Source organism: Typopeltis vanoorti, chromosome 24 (genome assembly GCF_054136105.1).
Source record: "Typopeltis vanoorti isolate ZY-2024b chromosome 24, IOZ_Tvanoo_1.0, whole genome shotgun sequence".
In the NCBI taxonomy this organism is placed as follows: Eukaryota; Metazoa; Arthropoda; class Arachnida; order Uropygi; family Thelyphonidae; genus Typopeltis; species Typopeltis vanoorti.
Genome location: NC_143572.1, coordinates 84,400,031 through 84,418,432, shown reverse-complemented (window position 1 = coordinate 84,418,432; position 18,402 = coordinate 84,400,031). Strand labels below are relative to the sequence as shown.

General features: G+C 34.6%; 1 protein-coding gene across 1 annotated transcript in view; it reads right to left on the bottom strand.

Annotated features, from left to right (window-relative positions):
- Window positions 1-6,374: 6,374 nt before the first annotated feature.
- LOC150093504 (uncharacterized) overlaps window positions 6,375-18,402 on the bottom strand; it is a 31,184-nt gene continuing 19,156 nt past the window's right edge. The window contains exons 2-3 of the mRNA XM_090413641.1: window positions 8,619-10,872; window positions 6,375-8,587 (exon numbers count right to left, since the gene is read on the bottom strand). Coding sequence (XP_090269767.1) covers window positions 8,336-8,587; window positions 8,619-9,584 — 1,218 coding nt within the window. The 5' untranslated portion in view covers window positions 9,585-10,872 and the 3' untranslated portion in view covers window positions 6,375-8,335. The remainder of the gene's footprint in view (window positions 8,588-8,618; window positions 10,873-18,402) is intronic.

Sequence of the window (18,402 nt, the reverse complement as noted above, 5' to 3'; positions counted from 1 at the left end):
CCCTGAAGAAGGCGTCGCTATGCGATGCATCGCCTGCTTACCGTGTTATACAGAGATTGTACACAAAACATAATTTCATTGCATAAAGGTACCTTTTTTCCAGTCCTCTTGACACACAACAGTCTTTGCTTACACCATCGCACTCTCGCCACATTTTGCTTGGATGTTGAGCGGCTTTCCCTTAGGCACACGTAACTGAAACCTCAATTTCTAAAATTGTCTCAACATCGTAGATTTAGACATATTCGCACCTCGTTCTTTTAAGCATCTTATTGTGAAAATATATTATACATCGGAAGCGGTTTTTTCTCGATATTCTTCAATCTCCTCTAATCTCTTGATGTAGTTATTACCTTTCGATCGCTGCAAGAGCAGTCGAAAGGTAATAACTAACGTGCGAAATTGGAAATTTCGCTATTACTTTTAGTAATAACTAAAGGTAATAACGAAAGGTTTGAAAACTCCGGTGAATAGAATACTGTCTCAATATTCTACTGACGCTTGCTTGACAACATTGCAATTCCTTAGCTTAAAACTGTGGAGTTTGGCCTTTGCGTAGAGACACCGCACGAAACTTCTTAGCTTCCAATATGTCACTCGTTCCACCCATGTTTAGCGAATGATTAACTGAAATCCACTCGGAAACGATTCGTCAAACACGAGTCAGTCCTGCAACTACTGAAATATATGCTATTCCTACGCTCTCCTCCAAACCGATTGAAGAAATTTGGAATATTTTAATACTTTGAATCACAATAAAAATTATTAAAATTTTTTGAATGTTTTCAAATAAGATTCTTATAATTAAAATTACATTTTTGTGATTAAATGGTTATATAATCTACAATGTAAGTAGATTCGGACGATGCGAATTCATCTCATCTTCCTTTTTTATTATTTTTAAATATTCTAATATTCTAATTCATATTTTGTGATAATTATTCTTTGCAATAAATTAGAATTGCAAATAATTCAACACATTTTCTTTGATTATTCTAATTTTTTTATTAGAAAGTGTGGAATCTACGGGTGGCTTTCAAGAAGTGACTCTTATGTCGGTAACAATCACTACTTAACGTAGTTGAGAGAATGCAGTCCACTTATGTAACATGCTGATATGGCTATCTGAAATCCACATCCACACGCTACTGTGATGTGGTAAGCATTGAAGTATTATTTTAACATCCATGTGCAGTGGAACTGCAGTTTTACCTTTGGTAGTTTATGTTTTGTCTTTGTGGACGGTATGACAGTCTTGTTCACTTCCAGAGTCCCAAATGGACCGTTGAGTCACTCATGGCTGTAAGGTGATATTCTTTGTTAGCCTCCTCCAATCACCTCGGTCTCTTGTTCTTGATGTCAGTTGAGAAAAGGTAGAATTTGCCAATATTTCGATGTTATCAGCCAATTTTAATCGAGGTCGGAACCTAATCCTTAATCCTGGAACGATTCTTCAAGTGCTTGCTTTGGAATGCCATTAGCCCTCTACACATATCCGAACCATTTCATCTGTCTTCTTCTGATGACTGTCAGAAAACTTTCCCCCTTTTCCCCCCCGTCTGTTGGATCAATCAGTTTTCGGACACTTTCATTGGTTTCGTGAGCTGTATAGGGAATTTTCAAACGTCTTCTGTAAGTTTTCATTTCAAAAGACAGAAATCTTCTCTTAGAAAGTCCAGGCCTCCCAACTATACAACAGGATAGAATTCATCAAAGTGTCAATTAGTCTTAGTCTGGTTGCGATTGCTATTCTGTTATCTCTTCACGATGGTTTTAACTTCGGTAGGGCCACAGTTGCACAGCGGCCACAGTTGAGGCGACTATCTTGATTCATTGTGCTTCTTAGATAAGTGAACTTGTTTACATTCTCAATTTGTATCTTTAATGGTTCAATGACTGATTTTGAGGTTATCATTGTTTTTTGCAGGTTTATGTATAATCCATATTTTTTGAATGTTCCAAAAACGCGTTTGGTTATCTGTTGAATTCTTTTCCACTTTCTGCCAGAAGATCGATATCGTCTGCAAAACGTAAGTAGTTTATTCTTAGTCCGTCACCTACTATTCCATTGTCATATTCATGAATAGCTTCATCTGATATATTCTATTATTCTGATATATTCTAACAATTAAAAAAATAGGAGACAAGACGCATCCCTGTCTTATCCCCCTTTCTGCCTGAAACCTTTCACTGCTGTAATTTTTAATTTCAATTCTTATATCAGATTAAGAATAAAGAGCTTTATTACTGTTAATGATTTTATTGTCTATACCATTTAATGTTCTAAAATTTTCCATAAATCCTCGTGCCATATTGAGTCAAAAGTTTTCGGGAGGTCTAAAAAGCTGTGACAGATTATTTTGTTATGTTCTATGTATATTTCACCTAAAGGTGAAAATATTGTCAATTGTATTCTGGACATTCGGAAACCTGCTTCTTCTGATAGTCTGCTTTCTGTTTTCGCTTCGATTCTTCACAATAATATTTTTAACGGGATTTTGCTTGCATGGCTAATAAGTCATATTGTTCTATAGTTGATACGTTTGTTGCTGTTTCCCTTTTTAGGAATAGTTCCACACATCCTGAAATAAATTTAGCAAGGTGTCTATGATGATGTCATCTCCTTCGCGTATCAGTTCCATTGTAACACCATCAACTGGAGATGATTTTTCTATTTTTGAGTTAAAAGCTGCAATGTCTTATTTTAATATCGGGTAATCTCCTTCCTCCTAACCGCCTGGCAAAATTCCTTCCAAATATCATTAGTCAGTATGGGGTCCTTTCAAAAAAGCTTGGACGTGTAACATTTCCATCTATCAACTATTTTCTGGTTATCCATGATAAGAGTTCCGTCTTCTATACTCCATAAATTGCAGTAAAAGGTTTGGTTAATTTATTGATAATTTGAAAAGAACTTTTAGGATTATTTTTATTTAGGTCCTCTATGTTTTTGCATTCATCTAGTATCTGTAGGTTTCTAGCAGGCTTGACTTTTTTTCTTTTTTTTTTTTAATATTGGTAATATTTTTATACTGCTCTCTTTTGTCGCCTCTCTTAATATGAGATTTTAAATTTCTTTCATCACAAAGGGTACAAATATTTTTGGTTATCCATGGTTTATTGACTTTTCTTTTGTATCCAAGCATTAATTCAGCTGTTTCAGTTATCTTTTGTGTGAAGTATTTGGTTTTGATTCGATATTATATTTTGTGATGGTTGTGTTAAAAATTTGTGTTGAAATAATGTATTTATTTGGGGGTCTATTAATTTTTCTATATTATATAGGGTGTCCCAAAATTCATGAAAGAAGTAATTTTGATAGAAAACACAGGTTTTTAATTAAAAATTGTAATTCCTTATTGATTCATAAAGTATACAGTATAGGATTATCCATGGAATAGCATATCGGGTAAATGGCCTCCACAGCTTTGCTGGCACATACGCACTCTTTTGTCGAAATTTTCCATGATCGTTTTGCATAAATGTGGCTGAATTTCGTTGATACAGCGCTCAATTTCCTCCTTCAAGGCGTGGGCTTGTTGGCATGAACGTTAGACTTCAAAAAACCCCAAAGAAAAAAGTCCAACGGCGTTAAGTCACATGATCTGGGCGGCCAATTCTGATCACGAAAACGGGAAATTATACGACCAGGAAATGACTCATGCAGTAATTGAATTGTTTCTCGGGTGTATGGCATGTGGCACTGTCTTGTTGAAACCACATGTTGTCCACATCCATATCTTGCAATTTAGGCACAAAAAACTGGATTATCATGACGCGATAGCGAGCACCATTAACTGTTATTGCCTTACCAGCCGCATTTTCGAAGAATGGACTGATGATGCCTCCAGCCCAAAATCCGCACCAAACAGTGACACGTTGTGGATGCATTTGTTTCTCAACAATCACTCGTGGAATTTTCTGAACCCCAAATGCGACAATTTTGTCGATTAACAAAGCCATCAAGATGAAAATGAGCCTCATCGCTGAAGATGATTTTGTTCGAAAAATAAGCATCCACTTGTTGTTGTTCCATAATCCATTCAACGAACTCTCTTCACTGTGTGTGGTAGTAGGCTTCAGTTCTCGAGTCAATTGAACTTTGTAAACATAAAGAAGCAAATCTTTCGTGAGAATATGCTATAGAGAGCTTCTCGAAATGCAAAATTCAAGACCACGGTGCCGAATTGATGTTCCTGGACTCTCAGCAACACTCACGAACTGCTTCGATGTTTTCTGTTGAACTTGTTGAAGGACGGCCAGTGTAAAAGATCACTAATTGATCCAGTTTCCTTGAATTTTTTAATTAATCTTTTCAAGTTGGTGAAGTTAAATCGCTATTCCGACCATATTTTTTACGAAAATTGCGAACTGTAGCTGCCAAACCGTCATTATTTTTAAAATATTGCTCAACAACGAAAATGCGTTGTTTCGTGTAGCACTCCATTTTTTTATAACCGTGAACTATCAGCTGTCACGCTTTTTTTCCTCGTTGGCAACATTTTACCGCACAAATGGCGCAAAATTTAAATCTTGCGTGAATTTTGGGACACCCTGTATTATACCTTTTATGAGTTGATTTTGTAGGTAATATTTCCCATTCTTATTTGTGATGACCATATTGTGGTCATTGCCAATGTATGTCAGCTCCAGGATATGATCTGGTTTTTGTGAGGTTGGAGTTTTTTAATTTTGTACTTACAAAGATTAAGTCAATTTGGTTGTATGTTTTCCCATCAGTGGAAGTCCATGTCCATCTTCTGGAAAGTTTGTGGGAAAAAATTGTTAGCAATGGTGAGTTCATTTGGTAGGCAAAATTGATCAATTTAAAACCTCTTCCTTTCTCACCCCACATTTGTTTGAACCATAGGGTTCAAACAAATGGGAGAAAATCTTTAGCGATGTCTGTTCCAATCGCCCTGTACAATCAAGAGGACTTTTCAATTCGCTCTGGTGATTGTTGCATTGACCATAAAATTCCTCTACTTTGGAATCCTCGTGGCTTGTGGTTGGGGCATAGACCTACATGATGATGATATTGACAGCTTTTCCTCTTAGGCAGAATAAAGCAATTCTGGTATTGATAGGATTAAATTCCATGACAGAATTTCGTGGTTTTGTATCAAAAAACCAACACCTTCTTTTCCGATGCATTCACATCCAGATTAAAGAAGAGGAATATTTCATCTGTTGTTAGCTCTCTAGTTTTGGGCAATCGAATTTTACAGTCTACAGTCTCATAACAGTCAGTGCATATCTTTTTAGTTTGTGCTGTGGTAGTTTGAATTGACCTGATTGTAGTGGAGTCCTAATATACCAGGTTCTGATCTTTAAATGGTTGCAGTCTGAATCTGGATGGATGGTTTTTTATATTTTTTTTGTCAGTGGTAGCGGTAGTGCCAGTCGCTAATTTCTCATTGCCACCGCTAGAGCTGCTACCAAATAGCAACAGACCTTGTTGAACCGGGTGACTTCTGAGCCAGCATGATATGCTGTGTTAAATTCTTCAACAGGAATGCGCAATTGGCAGTAAATTAAGGCAGATGGCACCATCCCCTCTTCTGTCTTCACCCGCTAGCATTGAGCTGGGCATAGTGGGATGGCCTTCATGCCTTGGATAGCCCTACCATGAATAATAATACTCCCAATGTGCTTTGCCCATCCCACCCAAGGCATTTTCATTTAGTTTCCATAATAACACCTCTATTGTTTTATAATGCAGTGATAGTAATATGTTAATAAATGAAATATTGCCTGAAATTTCAATAATTGACTCTGAAACACTTGGCAATTACAGTCAACTGTAAATATTTCCAAAATAGAAAACAATATGAACTTTTTCAAACGTTCTCTTGAATCTGATCAGATACTTTTTCCTGATGTAAGTTTTAGTAATGGCCAAGACTTCTTCCAATGGTCTACTGCACTTCTAGAAATAAGTTGGATCAAGTACAAAATCTTATGGGTATGGTGTCATCTCAAATGAAACTAAACAATGGGAGGGGGAGAAGAAAAATTTGCATACCAATAGAGCATCATGAGAGAAATGAATGAGAAACAAAGTTTGAATTTAAAGTGATTATAAATTAGGAAAATTGCTGTCATAATTATAAGAGAATACTCAGTTGGTTCATTTAGGTGAAGTTTCCTCACTGAAGATGTCAGTTAAATTTCAATGAACAAAAAGTCGAGGAGAAAAGTATAACTTATTTTGAAGTAGAAGAACGAATATGTGCGTGCAACATTAGTTCGGTTTCAGTGCCTTCTAGCGACATAATGCCGAAACACCATATAATTTTTAATAAAGCTTATACATTAAATACATTAAAATGAGTATTTGTTAAACACAATTGTTATTAAAATATTCTCACAACTTTATGAAAAGAACTGCATTTTATTAAATTTCAGAAATTGAACAACTTCAGCAGAAATTGCTTAGCAATTACAGTTTGTAATTTACATTTCACATGTAATAAATTGTCTACAAAGCAGATGAATATAATTCTCATTTCACACTAAATTAAAAAAAGTGGAACATGATATGGTAGTGAAATTTAAAATAAAGCTAATTAACTGAATTTTTTTCATTCAAAAAGTCACTGAAAAGCTCTTTTTGGTATTTACGATGAAAAAAATCTGAAAGGCATACACTGTAGTTGCACATACTAGCTGCTGTTGTTTCCCGGCTGTCATTACTTTCTTGTTCCTTCCTACTCTGTTGGTTTTGAAAAAGGACGAGGGTAGTATGGCTACACTTCAAAAAGTTTTGGCAAAAACTTATCATAGTTACTAGATATTAGCATGTAAAAAATTCACCCGTGAGTTCTCACAGAAAAACCAAAAAATTCAGTGATCTGAAAATTTTTCATTTTCCTAGTGCCTTGTAAGAAAAAACTAAGCTCCTTCACACTTCTTTGGAACAGCTTTTTGTTCTCTTTTCATCGTCAAGTGCGAAGCCATTGATTTAATTTAACCATATGAGGAACCGACCAAATACCATAAAAAAAGAAAACCGCAGGTAGTTAATTAGGAACACAGTGTATCCATTCCTCCAAAAGAATTTTATTTTCAAATTAGCAGCAAAAATTAAGGAAAAAAATATTGAGTCATTCAAGTGACTGGAAAATCCCTGCTTGGTGTCAGCAGGTTCCCGATACCGCAATTTTCTTCAACACATAGCACTAAACAATGTCTACAAGATTTCAATTTTTGTGATATTAAAACCCATTCGTTCGCACTGTTTTTATAAAATTACGATGAATTTTCCTTCTGTCCACGTAATGAGACTTTTAAAACTCAAGTGACACTTGGAAAAGCAGTGCTACTCACTTGGATTAATTATTTTCGAAAAAAAATAATAAACCTCTTCACAATGAATACTTTTATGTTTTGCTTAAAAGGGCGACTTAGATAAATGCAAGCAATAATATAATTGTACATATCAAGGCAAAATGTTTACCCACCACTCATTAGTTGTGTTGAATTCTTCAGTGGGTCACCCAAGGTTCCTTTCGCGAAAATGTTTTCCTGCACGTTGTACAAGTGAAAGGGTTCTCATCAGTATGTATTCTTAGATGTCTTTTCAGACTCGAACTGTCAGAAAATCTCGTAAATTTCACACGAAAAAAGTTTCGCTCTGGTGTGAGAATTTTCGTCTCACTTTAAATGAAACGAGTCCAGAAATATTTTGTGTAAGATTTTCCACGTGAAGGAGTAATCTCTTCTTGCTATTTCATGTGATTTTTAAGATAGCTTTATTCAGAAAACCGTTTCCTACACTTTACACGAAACAAAAACTTCTTTAGTCAGATGGTAGCGATTTTGGTACTATTTAAGAGAGTGTATAGCCGAAAACATCTAAACACAGTACAAGTGAAAGATTTCTCGCACGTATGCACTCGTAGATGTCTTTCCAGACTCGAACTGTCTGAAAACCTCGTTACATATTTCGAATGGAAAGGGTTTCTCTCTGGTGAGAACTCTTTCATGTCTTTTCAGGTTAAACTAGTCGAGGAATTTTTCATGACAAATTTCGCATGCAAAGGAGCAATCTGTGGTTGCGTTTTATGAGTTTTTTAAGATAGCATGATTCAAATATTATTTGCAACATATTTTACTAGTAAAAACATTTCATCAATCGGATGATATGCTTTTTGATGCTTTTAGGAATTCTATAGCCGAAAACCTAGAGCTACACAAGGGAGAAGTAAAAGGATTCTCTACAGTATGAACTCTTAGATGATTTTTCAGACTCGAACTGTTTGAAAAACTTTTGTTGCAAATTTCGCATAGAAAGGGTTTCTCACCAGTATGCACTCTTAGATATCTTTTCAGACTAAAACTGACTGAAAATTTCAAGCTGCAAATTTCGCATAGAAAAGATCTCACCAGTATGCACTCTTAGATGACTTTTCAGGCTCGAACTGTCTAAAAACGTTTTGTTGCAAATTTTACAAGGAAAATGTTTCTCACCAGTGTGAACTCTTAGGTGACTTTTCAGACTCGAAGTTGCTGAAAACTGCTTGTTGCAAATTTCGCAAGGAAAAGGTTTCTCACCAGTGTGCACTCTTAGATGACATTTCAGACTCGAACTGTCTAAAATGTCAAGGAAAATGTTTTTCACCAGTGTGAACTCTTAGATGACTTTTCAGACCCCAACTGACTGAAAACTGCTTGTTGCAAATTTCGCATATAAAAGGTTTCTCACCTGTATGTACTCTTAGATGACTTTTCAGATTCGAACAGCAGGAAAATTTCTTGTTGCAAATTTCGCATAGAAAAGGTTTCTCACCAGTGTGCACTCTTAGATGTTTTTTCAGATCCCTTGTGTTTGAAAATTTCTTGTTGCAAATTTCACATAGAAAAGGTTTCTCACCAGTATGTACTCTTAGATGACTTTTCAGACTCGAACTGCATGAAAATTTCTTGTTGCAAATTTCACATAGAAAAGGTTTCTCACCAGTGTGCACTCTTAGATGTCTTTTCAGACTAGAACTGACTGAAAATTTCAAGCTGCAAATTTCGCATAGAAAAGATCTCTCACCAGTATGCAATCTTAGATGACTTTTCAGACTCGAACTGCATGAAAATTTCTTGTTGCAAATTTCACATAGGAAAGGTTTCTCACCGGTGTGCACTCTTAGATGTGTTTTCAGATGCCAAGTGTTTGAAAATTTCTTGTTGCAAATTTCACACAGAAAACTTTTCTCACCAGTATGCACTCTTTGATGACATTTCAGACTCGAACTGTCTAAGAACGTTTTGTTGCAGATTTTACAAGGAAAATGTTTCTCACTAGTGTGAACTCTTAGATGAATTTTCAGACTCGAAGGTGCTGAAAACTGCTTGTTGCAAATTTCGCATAGGAAAGGTTTCTCACCGGTATGCACTCTTAGATGACGTTTCAGATTCGAACTGCAGGAAAATTTCTTGTTGCAAATTTCGCATGGAAAAGGTTTCTCACCAGTATGCACTCTTAAATGACTTTTCAGACTCCATCTGTCTGAAAAATTCTTGTTGCAAATTTTGCATATAAACGTTTTCTCATTAGTAGCATGCACTCTTAGATAATTTTTCAGACTCATGTTAAAATGTGACAAGGAAACTTATTTTCTCATGTGACAAAATTTCTGATGGCACAAAAATTATTTGGCATGTTAGTTTCTCAGAGAGATTAAATGCCTAGTAATATATTTGGGATTGAAAAGGACTCTCATTCATGTGAATAACGGAACGTGCTTAAAGAAATGCCTTTGAGGAAAATGATTTGTCACTACCTTCGCAGGAACCACGCCTTTCTCCACTAGGAACTTTGCACATAGTTTTGTGGTCAATCGTATTTGTGTTCTCTATGCCTGGTAATTTAATCGGGAAATCTTTCTTGTGATGGACCTGAAAAAACTTAAATAGGAAACTTTTTTTACCTTCGGAAAAATGAAATTGTTTCCCAGTATTAGCCAGTTTTATGTGTCTTTGAAGACAGGACTGTAAGCGATGTTTTTTTGCATTTTTCAGACTTGAAACGGTGTTCTGATGCGTGAAGCACAAGTTTGTGTATCTTAAAATAATATCAACTGGAAAACTGTCTGTCGCATTTCACATGTCAACAGATTTTCATTGCAGTTCACTGTAGCCTTGTGCCTCTTCATGTGTGTAAATTAGGAAAAGGTCTTGCTGTAATTTTCACATGAAAATAGCTTCCCGACTGAGTGCGTTTTCAGATGCTCTCGAAGATTTCCTGAATCAAAGAAATTCTTCTGACATGTCATACAAAAGGAATATTTTCCCTTCTTCCTCCAGATGCATTTTCTGGTGCCTTTTTATGCTGTCACGAGGATGAAAGTTTTTCCCACATTTTTAGCATGGCTGTTTACCTCTGAAGTCTATTATTGTTCGATTGCTCTAATTTATCTCGTGTGCTTTAGGTTGATCTGATGCTTAAAAGATTTGTGGAATACTTTGCACATAGTTTTTTTTTTTACCCGTGTGATTATTATGCATTTTCTGATGTCGGTTCATTCTCGGATATACGAACTGCGTCTTCGATGATGCACAAACGAAATACTTTTCCCGATTTTCTTCTCAGTTAAGATATTTCAATAGGAAATGCGACTAAGTCGTTTTTGCAGGAGGAGATTTAGTCATTTTTTTAAATTTTTTTTTTGAATTTGGGTCGTTAATTCCATTCTCATTTGATGCTTTTCTGTTATGCCACTAGAAGAGCAACCTCTTCGGAAATATTTGATTTCTATTTCGCAAATCCAGCATGAAATGTTTACTACAACTTAATAGTCTTCATAGAATGCAGCTTATCAGCTTGGTTTTAATGCATTAGTAGGCAAAATGTCTCATGGCAGTAACCATATTCACAATCTGTAAAGAGAAATTATGTAATTAATGTTAAATTCTCAACATTTATGCCAAAAAATATACATTATTGCAATTAATGTATGAATTTTACTCTAGACATTTAATATTTTTAATGAATAGTGAAAACAAAAATAACGGTAAAACCTTCAATGGAAAATAACAGAGTATTATCGCTCTTAAAATGATGACTGTGTTAACAAACCTGATTTCGTTTGCCAAACGCATCATCACAAAATAATAAGTTAAGCAGAGAGCCATGGGGTCGTATTATATTCTGAAGTTGAATATATCGTCAGCAATAACTGAGGATGAAGATAGATATGAACGTATTTCTTGCACACATGGAAACTTTGAAATAATGGTCAAAGTTTAAAAATGGCTTTTCAATCCAGGAGTGAATTTCTTAACAATACCATTTTATTCAGTTGGTTGTGTGTCAATTATTATTAGACAAACAATTGTGATTTACAGCTGTAGATAGCATGAACAGCCATTCTTCTGTTGATATTATTCTCTGTTCTTATTTCTTTGGATTTCCTTCTATACATCATTCTAAGGGATAATTCCTGTGGAAATGCAGTGATTCCTCCTCCAGATCACCCTATTTCTGGCTTTTCTCTTAAGACTAATGTAAACACTTCCTCTAAGTATATTTCGGCAGTCCTCTTCTTTTCTCAGGTTTCACTCCTTCAAACACGTCTATAATCCATTCATTGTCTCCCCATGTGTTCCACAAGATGACTGTCTTCAATACTCGACTGTTTTTTGTAAAATTTTCTTGTAAAATTTATTCGTTAGTTTTCTTTTCCCCGTGTCTTTACTAATCTTACTTTTATGAAATGATTTTTTCTTTAATACTTATTTTGCCATAGTAATTCTTCGTATTTTCAGCGTACATCTTTGGTCATCTTGGATAATTCCTCCAACATATGAGTGATGTAACTTTCTCATTATTTTTCCTGTAATCACAATTATTTTATATTCCTTTTTATTTATTTATTGTTAACACGGTGACAATTATTTTAGTTTTTGTATTATTTTGTATAGTTAATGATCAGATGAAACCTCATCCACTCTCTTAAAACGACTATTTTAAATCCTGTTGATTCTCAGCTAATACAGCTACAACTTTCCTACAAATCGACTACTTACTAACCCTAATATATCAAGCGGGAATCTGGGAAGACGAAATCCTGCAGAAAACAATTCTTACAATTTCAGCAGAAATTTCATCTGTTGCACATCAGTGTTCCAGATTGGAAATTCATCGATCTCTCTTTAAATTTCTTCATGCGCTTCTCTGGTCCATGATTTCTTGTTCGGTAAGTTCACTATTCGTTATCTTCATGGTATAAGTTTTCAAGATATTCCTTCTTTCTCTCTGTTAACAGTAACTTTGCTTTTTTTTTTATCTCGTCTTTTTTTACTTTTTTTTTGTTTCGGGACGGACTGGAGGTGTGAGCAGCAATTATTCCATATTGCTTATCACCATTTTTCTCATTTTAGTTTATATTTAACTTTTCATGTTACTTTGTCCAATTCTCCTTTGCTGTTTTCTCGAAGCTTTCTTTCATTTTGCTTCGTAGTCTTCGATAGCGTTCCTAGCTTTTCACAATTTTCTTTTACTTGCATTTTTCTCGTTGTTCTGTTAACTGAAGTAACATATTTGTAGTAATGAAAGGGATTCCCAGTGGTAATTTTGTAAATCTTAACACTTTTTGTGCTGATCTTTTATTTATTTCTATAGGTTTTGAATAACCTGCAAGAGGAAACTAAATATAATTTATTACTTCTTTATATTTCGCTCAATATGTCAAAAACTTCGTTCAGGGAGAAGACAGAAAAACTGGTAAAAACATTTAAATTTTCAATACAAGAATGATTCATACATCATGTTTGATTTCGAATTAAGTTTCCCACCATCCTAATCTTAATTTCCAATTAAGATTAGCATGGTGGCATAGCGCTTCACTTGAATGAAAAAATTGACAATCAAATTTCAACCTACTGTAGTGTAGCATCTTTTTACGGTTCAAGTGAACTCTAGTGTCGATTGCATGCGAAGCAAGGCCTGAACCTTCAAAATCCAAACATCTTATATACACATGATGGCCTTCGATTCTAATAGTATTAAAACGGACAATCTATCCATAGCAGCAAATATGAGAAGAACAGGGTGTTTCATAAACACCACGCAAAGATAAGGCGATAATATATCTTGGATAGGTTGTACAAAAAATACAACTTCCTGGCTAGTTGTTTGAAGGTGATGCACAATTATATCTGTGAAAGTTCCTTGTTGTTTGTTCAGATGTTCCTTTAAGGAAGGGAATGGGGATCCTTTTAACATTAGATTGTAATCTGGAAAGGGGATGATAACTATTAAATAATTTCTCTATCAAGGGCTCGCTGTATCTATTAAGTAATAGTGCTTCCTCCTAGTGGATAGATGCGATCAACCCACGTGATATTATACGCATGCTGCACGACTCATACTTGTATTCAGAATTTAAATGTTACCAGCTTTTCTGTCTTCTCCCTGAATGAAAAAAAAAAAAAAAAAAAAAAATGTGCATAGAAATATTTAACACGTATGTCTCTATTAAACAATTCGCAAGTTAATTTTATTTATTTCCTTGTTGACGTCGTCTTGTCCACTGTTATTCGCACGCAATCTCTTTTTTAAATTCATTTTTTATATGTGGGTTGCAGAATTTCAATTTTCTATTTTATTCTCTGCTTATTCAATGTATTTTCTCATTTTCTTTATATTTTGCAATAACGAATGTTTAGTCACTCTATTTCATCTCCTGGGTGACTATAGTATGATTTGAGTTGGTTTTTGTATCAATTCTTGGCTAGTATGTAATCAATCTGTTTTCGTGGAACATCTCTTGGCGATTTTCATGTATAGCGTCTTCGTTTCGGTATTTCAAAAAGCGGATTGACTAAACTATAAGGACATATTATTTATAGAAATGTAGAAGTCGTTCTCCTCTTGCATTCTTACAAATCCTTCTTTTATTTCACATTCAGTGTCCTCTCCAAACACTGCATTAAAGCCATAACAACCAACAATTGCAGTCCATAACAACCAACAATTGCAGTGTACTGAGCTATAAATAAACATGTAGCGAGGACCACTTACATTGTGAAATGGTCAAGTATTCTGAGATTCGAAGTTCTAATACAAATCCACGCATGAATCATCGCACTATGACCGAAAAGTATATCTGTAAAAAAAGAGTTCCGTTAGAAACCTTTTTATGTTAAGGGAAATGAAATGCTTTTGAGCGAATCGTGGTTTACGTTTACTGGAATAAAATAAATTTTTCTCCAAAACAGGTTTTCGAGACTCACGCTGGTTTCGAATAACTGTTGATAAGGGTTATTAACGTTTAAAATATAAAAAAAAAAATTATCTTTAAAGCTAATCTGTGTTCATTATCAGTGGGCTGCATGTGGTGTTGCAATTATATTCCCCTTCCCCCATGCTGTTTATCATGTTGGTCCTACCTACGAAAAGCTGGAGAGACGATAATTTGAACTGAATCCAGAAATAAATGCTTGTATACAAATAAAAAGTATCCTAACGTTTGAATACAAGCAGAGACATGAGGTCAAAACAACATGAATATGGTCCATTTCGCATTACACGTGGATGAAGGTTTTTGTGAATGTTACTCAATGGGAGAAAAATCACAACTCGATTGTGGTTTGAAATACCGATTGGTTTTTTTCACTAGTAAACCTTCTTACTGAACTTTAATAGTTCAGTAAGAAGGTTTACTAGTGAGGAAGAGGACTGCCTGCTATTCGGAAATTCATGTGAACCACAGCAAGCATTGCAGAGCTATGGGAAAGGTATTTGCATTCAATGTGCAAGACCGCCCGAAGCGGGGAAAAGTTTGATTCCAGCCCCCGAAGAGAATTGATCGGTTGACGGTTGGTAGCGTCCACATATGCAATGCTCAGTATGATATTGTATCAGCTGTGATTGAACCGATTTAAGGCCGATGTTCTTTAAGAAGAATTATGTTCTCTGTTTACAGAATTAAGATAAACACAAGAACAACAAAAATTATAATAATAAGTGGGAAAATGTCAAAAGAACAAACAACGATAGAAAAAAGATGGATAAAGCACGATGGGATTTAGCTGAAGTCTGCAAATTTTTACCATCTAAAGATATTACAGGATTCAACAACTTAAATTATAAAGATAATAAGGAAGTGCATAATTTCGAACTAATCAAGGATTACTGTTAGTTGGACTTTTCATGAAATATTATTTCTGTGAAATACTAGTCATGTCTTGCACAAAATCAACTCCGAAAAGTATTGGACCCGAAGATACCTCGAACAGATGAGATTGAAGGAGGACACCAAGTGAGTATGTAGAAAGTCAACTGATTAGTAATGTTTGTTTTCTTTACTTAGGCACAATACTTTTATTATCAACTGTTTTATTATTTATTTGTATGAAGTAAAAAAAAAAAAAACACGAAAAATTTTTATTGTGAAGGAAAGAAAGAAAGAAAATTCTTCATGTTTAATTGCTCAGAAATAACTGTACAATTTATTAGCCATCTTAAATGGAAACGAACACAAAATTCCGTTTGACCATATCAGTTGGTACTGATTGGTGAATTCGCAATCTTTTCTGACGGTTTGGAATTCAGATCTTTACCATCGTATTTTCAGTTTTCGCATACGCTGGAATCTTTCATTAGATTATGGCAGTTATACGGTAAAGGAAAAGAGAAACAAGTTCGAATCTTGCAGAGAACATGGGTTTGAATCCCAACGTTTGGGAGATTAATTTCATTTGCCGATACAAGATCTCTGTAGAGCTAACTGGGGGGGGGGGGGGGGTAGCAGCTTAAAAAATTTCCATTTCCGCTATCTAGAACACTGTTTCTGGGTTACAAAATCAATCAGAACCCAACAGAATAATAATATTAATAAACAAAAGGAAAAGATAATTGGGTAATGCAAGGTAAGAAATTACTAGAAGTTTACAAAAACCTTTCACACAGAGGGAGCAAGATGAAAAAAAAAGTGAATACTTAAAAATCGTCGGATCATAAACTGGAAAGAGGAAATAGCAGGATAGAATAAATCAACAGCATTTCTCGAATTTTCGAGATAACACTGTTTCATGCAGTTAGTGATGGTGGTAATGGTGCGGAAAGGTCATAAATTCGGTAACCACGTTGGATAATGAGAGGGTAGACATTTTACACCTTTCAGACAGTTGCAGGAAATATGAGATTAAAGGATCTGTATCCACCCTTCAGACAGAAGGCTATAAAACACTTGAAAATCAACTTGAAGGTGTATTATGAGTAAAAAAAAAAAAAATTCAATGGAAGAAATCAAAAGATAGTGACTAATATTTGATTAAGACAGCAGAGAACTCACTATAAAACAGGTGTCGGTGTGAAGTGGATGAACTGAGAAAATACCCAAAGTAATAACACCATGAAGTAATATTTAGCATTCACCTTATTATTTCTACATAAGGATTCTGCTGGATTTGGAGAGGATACCCCATGGAATACTTGTACACAAATTAGAACAAATGGGGATGAATATTAAATTGGTGATATGGTAAGAGAATAGCTCATGGACAGATACCAAAAAGTCGTATATGAAGAAGCAGATGACCAGTGGTGTGTCTCCAGGCTCTGTGCTCGAACCATTATTGTTTAATTTGTACATAAAAGACACAGGAAATGTCTTGAAGAAAGATATTTAGTTGCTTGCTGATGATGCAAAGTTGGGTAGCGAAATAATTAACCAAGCTGATGTAGAGAACGTGAAAGGATGATTTAAAGAACCTGGCAAATGAACAAATGACAATGGATGTCAGTTCAATGTGGAAAACTGTAAAGTAATGCATTCTGGGATTAAAAAGTTACAAGCAGTGTAACTGACGGAATTGTACTCCGAGAGATTGACAAGGCTAGGAATTTGGGGGTGTTGGCAAACAGGGAGTTTAAGTTCAGAAATCATCGTAAACTACGGAAATAGTACGAGTTCTATGGTCAGAAAAAAAAATCCTACTTGCCTTTGCTGAAAGCTGACCATCTGGAGAACCACCTTAAAAAAAAAGCTAGAAAACCCTACTCAGCTCTTAGAATCAACCAGTGCATTCATTGTCAGCTCTAGGTGCTCTGTTGCGTGGATGTAATTTTAAGTTGTGTGGCGCTTGCCTTTTTTTTTTTTTTTTTTAATGTGCTTAACATTTAGTGGCTAACATACATTTTCAGTAAAATTGTGTACTTAGCAGATTATGTCGTGATCATAGCTGTCTGAGTGGCCTATAACAAGAAATGCAATTCCTTGTTCTATGCTTTGTAATTGGACTATTAGTTATATTGGATAGACTAGAAATATAGAAATAATTTTTTTTTTGTTTTCTCCTCTTATTGTACAATTTTTAATGCCAGAACAAAATCAGAGATCCTTGCATACTTTATTCACTTAAAAACCGCATCATTTTTGAGAATCACTGTCATTTTTAATAATTTCTTCTAATTTTTCCTAATCACTTAGTCGGCAATACGTTTTATTTGTTATTTAAGATTTTGTTATTTTTATTTTTGTTCAAAATCAAATTTCTTAGAATACTTCACAGATGGACTGGCTTTGACAACTTTGCTTTATTGATAATATGAAAATCTTTAATCATATCAAATGTAAAGTGCAATACTTTGACAAGGGTGAAATGTAAAATTAGAAGAAAGTAGACATTTACAATTCATGTATTATCAGTGGTTTTGGCAGCAGTGGTGGTGGGGGGTTGGAATACTTCTAAACAAACAAAAAAATTTAATCAATTCCGTATAGGACATGTCTGATAATTTCATCATATGTATAATTATGTACGCTGCTTCCATCCAAGGTTTAACAGTGTGGCATGCATATTCCCGTACATCGTAGTAGTTCAAGGTGAAATAAAAAGTATTGTTCAAACCTTATTTAATGCAATAAATTTTGCTTGATATAGCATTTTTTTCAAAATATTTTAAAACAACTGTTTTAAACAAGTGCGGAATAGGGCAGGTATATCCCCCCCCCCCCCCAAAGAAAAGCTGAAAGCTTCTGCAAACACAATATTTTTTATTTTAAATTTAAGTTTTTGATAATAAAATTGTAATTATGGTTATTACAAATTATGAAATTATTTTAAATAAATTTTATCAGACACTAAGAAAAATCAGAATTTCTATTCAGAATGTACTGTAATTGAAAACAAACCAAGACTGCTGATGTATTATGCACTACTGCTCGAAACCTTTTAGTATCACTTCTAAAGAAGTTGGCTAACTTTCGCAGCAGCTTTTAGCCTTTACTTACTGCAAAGAAGATTGTTAAGACAAAAGTTATTTCCATTTCCAAGCAGTAAAAGACGTCATATTTGGAATTTTTCAAGAAAAAAAAACTAACACTATTGAACTTTCTTGTTTTGTTGCATAGATGTAAATGGTTTTTAAATGGTGCAAATATAGAATTGACTGTAGAGTGC